This window comes from Neofelis nebulosa, chromosome 8 (assembly GCF_028018385.1).
Source record: "Neofelis nebulosa isolate mNeoNeb1 chromosome 8, mNeoNeb1.pri, whole genome shotgun sequence".
NCBI classification, from domain to species: domain Eukaryota; kingdom Metazoa; phylum Chordata; class Mammalia; order Carnivora; family Felidae; genus Neofelis; species Neofelis nebulosa.
Window position 1 is genome coordinate 126,335,701 of NC_080789.1, and position 15,244 is coordinate 126,350,944.

A 15,244-nucleotide genomic window follows, 5' to 3' on the forward strand; every position below is an offset into this window, starting at 1 on the left:
AAGCCATGAATCACTCACTTTCACGTTCAGGAAAAGAGAGTTGTCCTGTCACCTGGCTTTCCTGCCCACCCAACCACCCACCTGCCTTCTGGCTAGAACTCCTTTTACAATCATTAGTCATCACCCTTCCCCCTTTTATACTCAGAATTTCAAATGATGTCACTTAACATCCCATCACTAAAACCCACAAATACCTCTCTTAGACGTCCTTGACGGTCATGGGGATAAACAAGTGACAGAAAACAGGGCTCCAAGTCTGTCTCTTAGCAGCACAGCCAGGCGCCCTTCTTACCTGACCTGTGCCCTTCTTACCTGACTTCGAGAGGTGTCAAAGTACTGCCTGGTGAACGCCAAGATATCTTCCGTCTCATTCTGTGAAAGGAAATAGGAGTCTTCATCCTGCCTGAGGCTGAGGAGGCTGTGCAGGTAAAATTTATACTCTTTATTACTCATGTTGAGCTTAGAAGAACAGATCTCTTCCTGATGAATAATGTAAAAGAGGAGGAGAAGAGACACTCTCTGGACCACTTCTTCTCTGAGCTGATCCTCAAAATCTCCTCCAGCTATTAGCAACAGGGCATCTGGTTCAAAGCACTGTGCCAAAAACAAAACATAAAACAACAAAAGTAGAAACAAAGTTTAGCAAAGAGTCCTAGAACACTAACGACTGCCCGCCAGATCTCCAGTGCTTATTATTGTACGAATAGGGGGGGAACACGGGTAGGTCTAGCAGCCAGCTTCAAATAAGGTAGTTGTGGCTGGACTTCTACACATTGATGTTGCCCTCCCGGGGAGCCCTTATTCCCTGAGAGTAATCTCTCTCTCTCTCCAGATGTCCATCTGCTGCCTTGAGTAAAACCCGTTGGCTCTTTGGCGTTTACGGTAAGGACCCCATTGCATTTCGAATGAAATCTAAGCTCCATACAATTTTCTCTTTGGTCTGGCTCTTGCCTGCCTACCTCTCTTGTCTTACCTTAGCCTTTCTCCACCTCGCTCACTAACCTTCCGCCCCTGTGATTTTCCATCAGTTCCACCAAGCTCTTCCCACCATCTTTCGGGTCTCCTTTCCCCTCAATTCTCCAATCTCGGCTTAAAGAGATACCCCGTTGGGGATCCACACCCTACCCAAAGTAGAAAGCCCCGACCCCCACCCCGTCCCACGTTCTCCAGCACAGCACTGTTCGATGGAAACACAACCCTCGCCACAGAGGCGAGTCACACATCACTTTAAATTTTCTGGTGGCCACATTTGAAAAAGCGAAATTAATTTTAATAATACATTTAGTAATGTGTCTTACTGAAACCTAGATATGCAAGAGATGATCACTTCAACTTGTAATCACAATTTTAAGAAGTTATTTGTGAGCCATTTGACATTCTTTTCGTCATGCCAAGTCTTCAAACTCTGGTGCTTACTTTACACTTACCAGCACGTGTCGATTCAGATGAGCCACGTTATCAAGTGGCCCACGGTCACACGTGGCTGGTGGCAGCTCTAACATATATCACGTTTATTTTCTCCATAGCACTAGTGTTCTAAACTTGCTTTCTCCCCGTGTTTATTTTCGCTCTTCCTTCGAGAACGAGTGGTCCATTAAGGCCAGGTTCTGTCCATGCACGGCTCTATCCTCAGCATCCGGCACAATGCCTGGCACTTACAAGGCGCGGAATGGAATGAACGAACGCCACCTGCCTCGCCTTTATCCTGCCTAAGAGAACGGCTAAAAAATATTTCCACGACGCTTTACTTGCTTTACACCCACAGCAAGATGTCTGGCTCATCTAACCTGGGAAGTCTGCATGGCAGAAGGTGTTTCGGGTGACGTAACGGGACAATGAGAAAAAGATACACACAGGGCTATGGAAGGGAAGCCCTCTCCGCAAGACAGGAGCTGCCTTCCTTCAGAGAGAGTGGGGAGCTCCTGACAACTCTCCTAGGATCCCAGAGGCACAGCCACAGAATGAAGGCATGGAGGGATGCCTGTCCTGAGCCCCAGAAGGGCCCTTCCCAATGTGGGACAATGTACGATGGTACCTTTTAATCTATTCTCTAAGGTGGAAATTTCAGGCGTCTTAATTCCATGTATGCTGTGTGTCCCACCAGATAACATCTGGGACATACCATCTGAGTCAGGAAGAAACATGTCATCTGTCTCCAAAGCAAAGCATTAATCACATTCTTCACAAGCCATACAGGTTCTGTTCTCTCCCCAACTCAACTGCGATGGGGTAAGAGTTCAGCAAAAAGAGAGACATCGGCTTCACATCAAGTCACTCAATGTGACTATTAAGCTCCACCATTGAAACCACCCCAGCACATTTCTGTTTCTTGAGTAGCAGACGAGAAAAGTCCATGGGTCGGTAGCTATTGGCGGGGCTGACACCAAGACTCAAGGAGGTTAGTCAACTGAAACACAGTGTCATCAAGCCTCTCTTTGTAACATACCGCCTCCTGAAACCAAACTATTGATAGCATTAGCTAGCCTTTACTGGAAGCCAGGTGCCCAGGATTGTGCTAAGCGCCTTCTGTATTTGGGCATTCCTCAATCTAATCGCTTCTGGACAAAGTCAGATAATGAGTTTTTTGATGGTAAGAACATGATTCCAAAATTTTAAATAGAAAACAAAATGGCCCCAGCTTATTTGATAAGTCACCAACTATTTCTGCAATGATGTAAAGAATTAGAGTACCAATTCCTCAATTATTTGGTGCCTCGTGAATTAAACAGTGGGTACATTTGTGTGCACAGGATCCAGCATGAGGTATGTCCTCCTTCTACAAGGAAGGTATACCTGTAGCATATGTGAAAAACAAGTCTACAAAAGGGTAGATAATGTACCTAAAATCACAAAGCTAATAGTGATTGCCCAATCTTAATTCCCACTATGCCAATGATTCTCTTTATTTGCTTATCTCTTTGTTTTGGGCCATGAAGAATTTGAGCTGTAGACCCACCTATGTACTGAAAGTGCAACCCCTTCAACCAGTAATTTTCTCTCCCTCCTGTTTGATAGAAAAAGGGTCAATTGGGACGCCTGGGTGGCTCAGTCGGTTAAGCATCCGACTTCGGCTCAGGTCACGATCTCACGGTCCGCGAGTTCGAGCCCCGCGTCGGGCTCTGGGCTGACGGCTCAGAGCCTGGAGTCTGCTTCCAATTCTGTGTCTCCCTCTCTCTCTGCCCCTCCCCCGTTCATGCTCTGTCTCTCTCTGTCTCCAAAATAAATAAACGTTAAAAAACATTTTTTTTTTAAATTAAAAAAAAAAAAAGAAAAAGAGGTCAATGGGGAGGCCAAGTAATTGGTAAGGCTCTAATATAAATCAATGAGAGAACATACTACCACTTGAAGATTGAATGAGTTTCTGTTGACAGACTTTCAAATGCTGTCTAGGCTGTTTGATGAGGTTGAGTAGGTAGGCAAAAGGGTATCAGTGACACGAGAAATGGGACCTCCGTGAAGCCACCAGACCAGATACATGTGGCCAGAGCTTGGTTGATAGCACACAGCAGAGTATATGGCTACACTTCACCCATCTGACGTGCCTCACACTCCTGTCCATTTGTGGTTCCTCTTCAATGTACCTTTCTAGGATTGGAATAGGAGGGATGTGGCCTGGGGCAGCAGAGGAGAGGGTAAGATCTGAAATCATACCAATGTTCACTCCAGAAGTGGTTTCTAAAAAGCATGTAACATGGAAGGTCAATTGCTTTTGACTGAAAATGTTTTAAATACCTGTGGAGCATCTCATTTTGTCTGACTAGAGATTTCAGTCATCTTGAATGAACAGAAGTTGCCCAAACTTTGCTTTAAGTTTCTGAGACCTGCTGGAATAAAGCTCAATTGCGAATCAAATGACCATGAATTGAAAACCTTCTGCCTTTTTATGATATTTGATTCTTCTCTTAAACGTGTTATTTTTGAGAGCACACAAGTGGGGGAGGAGCAGAGAGAGAAGGGGATAGAGGACCTGAAGCGGGCTCCGTGCTAACAGCAGCGAGCCTGATGTGGGGCTTGAACTCACAAACCATGAGATCATGACCGGAGCCGAAGTCGGTTGCTCAACCGCCTGAGTCACTAAGGTGCCCCCGAGACATCTGATTCTTAAAGAAGTTACCTTTGTACGGAAGACAGTGGCTTGAGGAAAGAACACGGTAGGAAACACCAGAAAATCGAACAGACATTGACATGACAAAAAGTACCATGGGGGTTGGTGGTGGACTGGACTTTCTGGTTCATCATCACAAGATTTGTTTCAGTTGTTAGAGCTGTTAGCAGTGGCTGGGTTGTTTTGGGGGGAGGACGTTTAGTCCAGTTTTGCAAATACTTACACCTCATAGGCATCAAGACCCATCCAAAGCACTGACCCTGGTGAAGTGATTCTTTGTTAAAGAAGAATGGACTCATTCAGGAATAATCCATCGATTTTCCTTTTAATCTTGTCATGTGGGGGCCTAAGTTTTTTGGGGAGAAAAGCACAGATTCTGGATTCCAATAGCCAAATCAGATCACCTCCCCCAGCTGCTGCATTCAGCTTTGTTCATTGCTTATGCGAGGAGGGAGTCTCGGTAACAAAAAGCAACAGGAAATCTTTCTTCTATGTTAATAGGAGTTGTCAGACTTGATAAACTTTAAAATTTTTAGATCCAAAGATGCTTAAAGTTGATTTGGGGTTCTGGATAAGCCCACTGGCCTTTTTCAAGTTCTTAGGCTTTTACAAGGTCTTCTGGGGGGAGAGGGTTGTCTTAGAAGTGATCATAAAAAGGAAATTATATTTCTTCCTTTTCCTGCCAAAGAGTTGGAGGGGTGTTTGCTGATGGCAGGCACTGGCTTTTTGTGGACCCGTCACCAGATTTTGTGGCATTTCTGACCGACAAGGAGATAAGTCTTACTGAGAAGGGTTAAGAAACCTGTTAGATCAACAAGTTAAGATAAAGCTCGATGCTGTCCACTCTTCAACGCACGGCAGGTTAAGACAAACGCGGGAGGGAGGTTGAATTAAATGCAGGACCTTAAAGCAGTGGTTCTCTACCCTGGATGTGTCTGAGAATCTCCTGGAGGTCTTGAATAAACACCCCAAGCCCTGAACAGTTGGTGGGGGTGGGGGTGGGGGGGGTAGGGGACAGGAGGGAGTGCTGAGGAGGATCTTATTTTCCAGAAGCGCTGCGTTGGACATGTCCATAACATGCAGGAAATGTGAGGGCACAGAGACAGCTGGCGTTCTCGTGCCCCAGCTAGTTCACGTGTGGCCCTGTGGTCCTCACAGAGAGCTCCCCGAGGAGAGGACCGGCACTTTGGTCTTACAGATGAGCAAGCTGAGGTTCCGCGTGACCTAACAGCTGGAAAGTGCCAGAACAAGGATTTGGGCCCAGGGCTGGCTGACTCCAGATACCAGGTTCTTATCCCTTTACCGCTTCTGGAACTCGTGTAGGGTTACGGTTCTCATCATTACTGAAGTGGAATTTGTTCTCTTAGAGTTACTTAATCCCTCATTAAATTCATTAAAACTGCAGTCTAACCCTTCTCGTTGAAAAGAAACCAGGCCACGATCAGGCAAGACTGTCCATTTTCAAAGGCTGAAGTTTGAATGGATTTAAGTGCACAGTGCTTTCAAATAGTTCAGATTGATTTACACACACACACACACACACACACGCACACACACGCACCCATTCAGTTTTTACCTAAGCCTGAAATAAAACTGGAAACTTTTTGTCTCCCCCCAAATTTAAGACACTCACTTCCCTCTTTTTTTCAGACATTTAGGGATATGAACTCATCCCCTTGCCCTCTTTTTACCACAGAATTTCTAATCTAAACCCTGCCTCTAACTGGACGAAGTTCCTAAAAAGACACAAAAGATCCAACAACAAGCTAAGCCCTGTGGCTTGTGCCAGAATGCAGATGCTTGTGAAATCAATAGGACACTGTTTCTCCCCGGCTTTTTATGAATGACGCGGAGAGATTTCATGGAGTCCTTGCCTGTGGGTGATTCAGGTGAATTGTAGCCCTCTGAACAGGTAAAGCTGAAATTTGCATTTTTTTAAAGGTTTATTATTTATTTTGAAAGGGGGGCCAGAGAGAGAGAGGAGAGAGAGCATCCCAAGCAGGCTCAGCACTGCCAGCACAGAGCCCGAGGCGGGGCTCAAACGCGTGAACCGTGAGATCATGACCTGAACCGAAATCAAGTCAGACACTTAACTGACTGAGCCACCCAGGCCACCCCATGACTTTTTTTTTTTTTACCTCAGTCTTTTACACAAAGAAATAGCAGCAGCAAGAGGGCGAAGCTATTAAAGACTGTGTTTCACTTCGTAGGAATAAAAATAGCTGAAACAGAAGCGAAATTGGCCAAAGTCTCGATAATGTCACAGAAAACAAAAAGTGCAAAACAGTGTCTCCCTCTGAAAAACAAAACAAAACAGAACATAGAACAATTTTGCATGTTTACATTCCCCCTAGCTTGACTAATATTCAAACAGCCTTAATAAGGCACTTTATGTCATTAGAGGAGAACATTTCCCCACAGCAAATTCTCAGAGGACATTAATAAGACATGACTCCCACTTATTTCCATGGGGAAGTCTTATGTTGCTATATATATAAATTAATGTCATCACAGATGGGTTGCCTATTATGACACATGTTTGCTCTGGGGACCCTTGGGAATTTCACTAATTATTGAATTATTCACTGTTTGCACAGAGCAGAGACAAATTCTATTAGCAGACCCTTCTGTCATGAAAGAAAGAAAAGCCAAAAAAAACAAAAAAATAAAAAAACAAAAAACACGAAAAACAAAAACACTTGGCCAGGAAATGTTTTCCCTAAAACTAGGCACGATTGAGAAAGTCTGCCAAAATTTTTTTTGCTGGAGGCAGTTACTAGATTTATTTATTTATTTATTTATTCATTCATTCATTCATTCATTCACTCATGTCTTCATTTATTTATTTGTAGGTTCATTCCGGGAAAAAAAAAAATCTCGCCAGTCAGGAAAGGGATGGTGAAGAGTGTTTTTGTCTATTTTTGGGTATAATTAAGACATGGGCTCCTACCTCTGGTGAGGCTCCTCTGTCAATTCCCCTGCCCGGACAGAGACATTCTGATTCTACCTTAAATGCTGAATTTACATTAATGTGGATGTTACATTCATGTGACCTGCAGCGAATTTTTTTTTTTTAATTCCATCCCAGGCAAGTTAATTCAACCTCATCTATGGAGGAAGATGTCTCCACACAGTATTTGGGGAGAGCTGCCCAGACAATGCTGAGGTGCAGCCAGGGCATAAGAGTCGCCTGGCAAACCGGGGGTAGGCTGTGGGCCCAGGCCACAGGAGCCACAGACCTCATTTTAGCCCAGATACCTCATTTTTAAGAGGGTGATCACCCAATTCATTAACTGCCCACCATGCAAAATACTAGAAAACACCAATCAACGATCAGGCTAAAGTACTTAAAAATCCGACATTAAGGGCGCTTGGGTGGCACAGTTGGTTGAACATCTGACTCTTGACTATGGCTCAGGTCATAACCTTACGGTGGTGGGATCGAGTCCCCAGATGGACTCAGTGTGGAGCGTGGAGCCTGCTTGGGATTCTCTCCCCCGCCCCCATCTCCCTACGCCCCTCCCCTGCTCATACATATGCATGCTTTCTCTCTTAAAATAAATCAATAAACTTAAAAAATTCAACATTAGACAAATATAATAGTACTATCATTATGCCATCAAAAACAAATCGTATCTAACCAGTGACGCACAAGTTCACGGCAACCACAAAAGAAAAGGGCAGGGGGGGCGGAGATTAGTGAATCAGAAAGAAGAAAGAACTGAAAGTTCATGCTTGTGGGGCACCTGGGTGGCTCTGTCGGTCAAGTGTCCAACTCTTGATTTTGGCTCAGGTCATGATCCCAGGGTTGTGGGATCAAGCCCCACATTGGGCTCTGCACTAAGCATGGAGCCTGCTTAAGATTCTTCCTTGCTCTCTTTCCCTCTCTCTCCCTCTCCCCCCTCCTCGGGCATCCCCCCCTCCCCCCAGTTTGTGCATGCATGCACTCTTCCTCTCTCTCTCTTAAAAATAAAAAGTTCACACTTACAACTAAATACCTCTGAACATGCAGAAGGGTCATAGAAAGGCTTCTACAAACATTACCATTTTACTACAACAAGATCCTCCCTGTTTTCAAGTATTATTTATAGAACGCTAAATGACTTTCCGTATCCTCAATATGGGAGACATGATATCACAAGGCACGGCCCACTTGGGTACTGCATTTGAGTTTGCCTTACTGAAGCAAATGGCTAGAGAAGCCATTGCTCTTTCTTGAACGTTCCCTGGTACCTGATCCCATTCTGTTACACTAACCAGATGGCAATCTCCTTGCATTCCGTTTGTCCTCCGTGGGCAGCCAGTTTTCTCCATCAGTGTTTTGAGGAGGCTTCCAGAATGGTTCAGGGGTGGGGGATCGCCAGCAGAGAGAGCTCGTAGCACTTCCGTCAGGTGGCCTGGACTCCAAGTGCTGCCGCTGTCCTGGGTTGAGGGTCTTTCTGTCTCAGTAGAGGGAAGAAGGCTGAGGAGAAGGAACAATGGCACCCAAAATACCGGAAGCTTTGTCCAGAAGCACATTTCCACTCTTCCTTTACCTCAAGTCAGTGTCTAATGGAGTTGGGTGGCTTGCCGTTCACGGTGTAAACTTGTAATGGGAGGAATTTCTGTGGTAAAGGGGGGAAATAAAGGCCTTAATTACTGTGGCTGCAACGTGTTTGAAAGGATTCATTAATTGGGTGGCTAAGCTGATTTGCAATGGCAAGCTGTTTCTGAACAGTAGGGGGTCTGTAGGTCATTTATAACTGCGAACAGCAGGAAACTATCATGGCTGGAGACTTTTGAACTGTAGAACATCCAAGAAGTTTGTCACACTGCCTCCTTCTAAAATAAAAAAAGAGTAAAAAAGTCAGGAAGAGTAAGTATCTCTGTTTATCTTGCACGGGGTACAAGTCATAGGAACCAGACAGGAAATACCCTCATTTTATCCCATCTTAATGTAGAACTCTGTGAGGTGTGGTTCTCATCACTCAAGTAAACAAATAAAAATAAAGAGAAAATCAATTTCTTTTTATTATTACCATTTTTTAAGTTTTTTAAATGTTTACTTTTGAGAGACAGAGAGAGACAGAGTGCGAACTAGGAAGGGGCAGAGAGAGAGAGAGAGAGACAGAATCTGAAGCAGGCTCCAGGCTCTGAGCTGTCAGCACAGAGCCCAACCGGGGTTTGAACCCACGAACCACAAGATCATGACCTGAGCCGAAGGCGGATGCTTCACCGACTGAGCCACCCAGATGTGCCTGAGAAAATACATTTCAACAAATTACATACATCATGCTGAGTGAGAAGGTTTTAGGTAAGAAGGGTACTATGGAAGAAAATTGTCACGTCCAGAAAACACTGGTCATTTTCCAGTTTTTAATTTATTAAAAGTACGAGCTAGCAGAAAAACAAGAGTGTTTCAAGACCGCAAGAGCCACAATAAATCCACAGACTCAGTGGTCACTAAAGGCATAAAGACAATGTTAGAGCCAATCAGCTTTCTGAAAAAAAAAAAAAAAAAAATTAATCTCTTCAATCTGTTGCTTAAGGAACACAAATTGTTAACAGCATCTCATGTCAGATCTTGGCCCAGAAATGACCTAATAATGACTGTGAGGTAGTAACAAAGATACTGGGATTACTTTCAGGATTCAAAAAAAAAAAAAGAGAGAGAGAGAGTTTAAGTTTCTTATGTTAGCATTAAAAAATGACAGAGATGCTACAAACATTTCTAAACGCAGTGCTTACCGTTAGAAGAAAGATAAATGGCTATTCCTCTGGAGCTCTGTGGCCTTCTAAATCTCGGAGAGTATTTTGTGATTACAAAGTCCTCTGGTTTTAAAATTCCTTGACTGTGCATTGGAAGCAGGAGAGGATTATTTCAACCCAGAGACGTTTTCGGTTGCTGTGGAGAAAACTGCTCCGGGGATACCAATGAAGGCGGGTAAAAGTGAGAACTTTCTGTCTGGCAGATTTTCAGGAAAATCAAATAAAAGTGGCTAATGAACCTAACGTTTTAGATCAATATTTACCAGTTCTCTTAGAAGTCTAAGAAAAACCTAGGATTTCTTACAGTCACGTGCCTTTTACTCTTAAAAGATCTAGGTCAAAGGATTCCACCTTGCAGGACGGAAAGGCTTTAGTGTTAGATCGAGATTTCTTTTTTCTTTTCAGTTGCTTCTCTGTTTTATCAACCCTCAAACCAAAGATTTATTGAAAAAGTAAGCTCTTTAAAGCCTTAATTTTATCAGGTGCAGAGGTTTAAAAGGTTGAAGGCATTCGAAAATCTGTAAAAAGCTGTCTTTAAACAGGAGGAAAAGTCTTTATCGGAGGCATAAAGTTCTTACCCGGGAAGTGGATGGGAGCGGGGAACTGTAATTAGCGTGTATATTCTGACCCCAGCGTCTGTGATACAAGCGCCCTGTGAAACAGGCTCTCAGCAAATTCTTACGAAGGAGTGACTGAGAGAACAAAGTGGCAAACTGTATAGGAGGTAAGAAGTTACAACCCACGATTTCAAAATGCACACAGTGCATGTAAATGGTACATGAAAAACAAAGAGAAGCTGAAGGATGAAGGGAAGGGACGGAGTTCCCTGTTCGGTCCCTGGGGCAGGAGTGGGGAGGGGAGGGGGCTTCTGGAAGGAGGCGGAGGAAATGAAAAGAGAAAGCAGTTGGGAGGATTAGCAGGGTGAGGCCATCCTAAGAGAACGCTGGTAATACTCACAGAAACGTGGAAGGCAAATGCTCCCAGAAATGCATGGCTTCTCTTTAATTGCACATCACGGAGCCCTTGGATTTGCCTAAACTGCCAAGGGCAGAGACCTGGCCTGTTTCTCCTGAGCTCTCTGGTGAGATGAGCTGCAGTTAGTGTCCAGAATCATCAGGCCAGCAGAGGCGAGAGGAGCTGGTCAGGACCCCCCCAGTTGTGACCCCAGTCGGGGCGGAGAAGGGCCTGGGCTCAGGACAGAGGGACGTGGCCAGAGCCCCCTCCATCTCCACAGGGGAGACCATCTCAGCCCCGGGGGTCTCGGGGGTCGTCTGGGAGGTGACTAGAGCAAAGTAGTCCAAAACCTACTGAGCACAGTATCACGTCCTCCTATCGCGTGCTTTCAGTCCCTCGGCTTGACCTTGTTTCCGGAATTAAGCCCTGGCTTCCCGGCCCCGCCCCAAACGAGCAGGTGCCGCATCTGTCTTCCCTGCCCAGGTCTCATTGCATAACCTGCCGGGTTGCAGCGGAACCGGATCCTGATTCGCTCTAACCGCTGGTGCCAGGACAGTGCCCCCCTTCTGAGACTTGGGGAGCTTTTTCCCGATTCCCCTATGCCGGTGTCCACCCCAGAAGTCCTATTTCCCAGCCTCGGCTTCCCCGTGGCTAAGGGATTCGCTCCCGATAGGACCCCAGCACGTGACCTCCTGCAGGAATTCTCCGCTGCTCCCACCGCCTGCAGCCACCCCACCCACAGCCGCTCGACACCCCACGAGGTCGACTGCCTCCCCCTGTCACGTGCCCAAGCCTGCGCTGTTTGCCCCCAAGGCTGGCTGCGCCCCCACAGTCAGCCACCGACCACGTCCCTGTCCCTGTCCCCGTTGAGATGACGTTCAGGTGGGTTGGGGGGAAGCCCTGGATGTGGCCCCAAGTCCAGCCAAACCGCGGAGGGCCGGCAGGCGGATCGGAAGAAAGTGGGAATAATAAAGGGTGAGGAGACACTTGGCGGAACACGGCTGGTGTCACCTTCTCCTGACTCTGGGTCGTAGCCGTCTGCTTCCCCCACAAGCCTGAAACCAACCTTTCTCAAACATGGTTGTATCTGCAATCACAACCAACGTCGAGGGGTAGTACGTTTCAGATGTTAGCTAAGCAAATGCATAAAGAAGGAGCTAATTTCCTCCTGGCTGATAGTTACAAGGCATTTAGCCCCCTTGGGACCACTCATCTGCTGCAGTATGTCTTGATGTACAGATACTTTGTGCCATCACAGGAAGATGCAGGGGACCGGAAGTGGGAGGGAAGACAGGGACTGACCAGTCCTTGCTTCAGCGTGGATTCTGTGCCTTTTGGTATATCCTACCTTTCAACTTCTTCAGGTCTTATAATGTATTGACATGGATTCCCTGCCTTGACCTAGAAAGAATTTAAAGGGGCCCACCGGGAAACGTAAAATACAACACATCAGCAATTTAAGAGAGTAAAACGAGGAGAAAGCCATCTTGTGGGTATAGTTCTGGCATGCCCAGTACAGTTTTGCAGGTTGTGCACTGTACAACTTCAGGGATCATCATTCACTTCCGTAGTCATCACAGATTTATATATCCATTTCAACAATTTCCCAGCAAATTTCCTCAGGAAAGGAGGCTTTGAGCTGGTGACAGGGTTTTATGCGTGCCTCTTCAGGATTCAGCCTTGGGTAGGTGGGGGGGGGGGGGGGTTCTCGGGCAGTAATAGGAGGTCCTACAACTCTGAGCTACCTCTGGGCCCAGTTTCTCCCCAGGTGCTCCTTTACGTGGTCTTCTTCCCTCTTTTTCCAAGACACTAACCTCTCTAAATAATAATGTTTATTATCATTTTTTGAGTGTCTTTTATGCCTAGGCACGGTGCTAAGCAACTTCATGTGTATTTTCTCATGTGATATCGATGGAACCTAATGAACTCATTGTACATCTCAGAAATACTCAGTGTCACACGGATGGTAGGTGCCGCAAGAAATCCAGGCCCGTCCGCATTGAAACTGGTGTTTACACCACGGAGCAACCTTGGGTTGTGATGAGGTCCCTTGATTCTACTTGTAAGTGCAAGCTTCTCTTACAGCACGGCATGGGTGGGGGGCAGGGGGGACACACAGAGGAATCAGAGGAGAGCCCATCATCAAGGAAATGATCTGCTACATTCTGATTTTCGAATTCTTCCCCAAACCTTTCAGCCCAAAAATTCTCAGAGGAAAAAAAAAAATGTAAGCAAAAAATAGAACTTTGAAACCAATAGAATCTCAGGTTCTACTTTTCAATACTACCTAACAGGGCAACGTAGCAGGCGTGTGAGACAAATGCTACCTGTTCACAAAACGATGTCTCAGAGGAAAAGCAGGATATTCCACTGAGAAGACAGCCCCTACAGGGTAGGGACTACCTTACACAACTTCTGATTCTGCGACACAGAAGTAACAATTAGAAAATGTCAATTTGTTTTGACTTTAGACCTTTCAGCCATCTTCGATTCGGAAGCTGATAGTAAAAATGATTCTTAAAAGAAACCTACATTTCATGTGCAGCTTTCAAGCAACATTCTTCTCCTTACGAAAGCCATATATATTCACTAATTAAAAAACCATAGGGGCGCCTGGGTGGCTCACTTAAGCGTCTGACTTTGGCTCAGGTCATGATCTCACAGATCACAAGTTCCAGCCCCGCATCGGGCTCTGTGCTGTCAGCTCAGAGCCTGGATCCTGCTTCGGATTCTTTGTCTCCCCCTGCCCTCTCTCTCTCTGCCCCTCTCCCACTGGGGCTCTGTCTCTGTCCCTCAAAAAATGAATGAATGTTAAAAAAATTTTTTTTTAATTTTTAAAAATAAAAAATAAAAGAAACTATAGAAAACACCTAAGAGTATAAAAAAAAGTGGCCTCTGTATTATGTGTATCTTTTTTAGTTTATGTCTTTTAGTTTATCTCTTTCGATTATTTTAACAGAATTTGAATTATGTTATATGCATGATTTTGAAGCTCGTTGTTATTCATCTCAGGTCAGTCTCGCCGTAAATGGATCCATTTTAGATGTCATTTCAAAAATTCACCTTCCCATTGGGCTTTGATGAATCCTCGTTTATAGCTTGCTTTCCATGTCATTGGTGTCTTTCCATGATTCTCTCTGTGGGAACAAAGCTTTGAGGGGCAGACTTTGCTGGGCTCCCAGCCTCTATCCATCCGCCTCACTTTTCCAGGCTCCCGAGAAGTGAGGCACGTGACATAGCTGATGTCCGCTGGGGACAGCAAAGGGAGCGTCCGGAAGGCAGAAACGACACTGCATGTGGCCCCAGGGACTTAAGGAGCCGGAGGCCAAGGGCTGGAGCCAGAAGACCGAAGAAGGAGCCTAAACAGGAAAGTGATCAGCCGAGTCACGAGTCACGGTGGGAGCCCCTGGTGCCCTGTCCCTGCAGTTTGGATTGAGTGAAACCGATAAGCCCCTACATCTGGATGTCTGTGAGGTCCCTTTTGCCAAGTCTTCCGTTCGTCTGTGCCAGATGCAAACACGGGTGCCCCTGGAGACAACAATGATCCGCGTTGTCATCCTTTTCTGCTTCTCAAAGTGACTTTTTCAGACATGGAAAAAGCTAACAGAAGCGGAGAGTGGCTTTGACGAGGTCCAGTGACCACTTCGTTTCACAACTCCTTTCTGACTCACTCTGGGTGAATCACTGTGTCAGTAGGTGTATTAGTCATCTACTTCTGCATAACAGATTGACACAGATTTAGACCATAAACAGGACACATTTGTTACCTCACCATTTCTGTGGGGCGGGAGCCCCGACATGGCTGACGTGTGGTCTCTGTTTTCAAGCCTCGTCAGGCCGCAACCCAGGCGTCGGGCAGGGCTGGGGTTTCTCTTGAAGACTTGCCCTGGAAGGATGGCCTGTCAAATGCGTGTGACTGTTGGCAATCTTACGAATTCTAATCACAGAGGGACATTTCCTATTTCACTGGTCAGAAGGGAATCACATATCCCACCCACAGGGGGGCAGGGGAGACGGGTACCGTAAGGAGGTGAACACCGAGAAGTGGGGGTCATCGTGGAGCATGAGTTGTCGAAGGGAAGGGCACAGGCAATTATGTAAGTAATTATGGCCACTTAACATTCCGAAAGGCTGTATTTTTCATCCATGTTCTTTGCTGGGGAAGTGGAGACACTGGAACTTCTTACAACATCTTTCTCGATCTTCTGGCCACACCCCAACTTTACTTGTTTCCAAGCCCTCCCGGGGTTAGCCACAAATATTACGAAGGATATATTCAACATTTAATATTTACTCAGAATCTTGAGCGCCAGTCTAAAACACGGAATTTTTTCCTTTTTAATTTCTTATTTGCTTGTTCCTAAAACGAAGCTCTAATCCTTTGTAATTTGAGATGAAAGGGTATTAAGGTACACAACCGTCGAATATATTTTTTAT

At 45.6% G+C, this 15,244-nt stretch overlaps 1 protein-coding gene across 5 annotated transcripts in view; it reads right to left on the reverse strand.

The window, feature by feature from the left end:
* The window catches only part of SLC39A12 (solute carrier family 39 member 12), an 86,975-nt gene extending 76,830 nt beyond the window's left edge, over positions 1 to 10,145 (reverse strand). For 2 of the 5 annotated variants that reach the window (XM_058681781.1, XM_058681778.1), the window contains exons 1-3: positions 9,833 to 10,145; positions 8,363 to 8,709; positions 313 to 594 (exon numbers count right to left, since the gene is read on the reverse strand). In XM_058681781.1, the coding sequence (XP_058537764.1) occupies positions 313 to 594; positions 8,363 to 8,623 (543 nt within the window). In that variant the 5' untranslated portion in view covers positions 8,624 to 8,709; positions 9,833 to 10,145. Of the gene's footprint in view, positions 1 to 312; positions 595 to 8,362; positions 8,927 to 9,832 lie in introns of all 5 variants that reach the window. The other 3 variants (XM_058681783.1, XM_058681782.1, XM_058681780.1) reach the window with 2 other exon arrangements.
* Between the last annotated feature and the right edge of the window lie 5,099 nt (positions 10,146 to 15,244).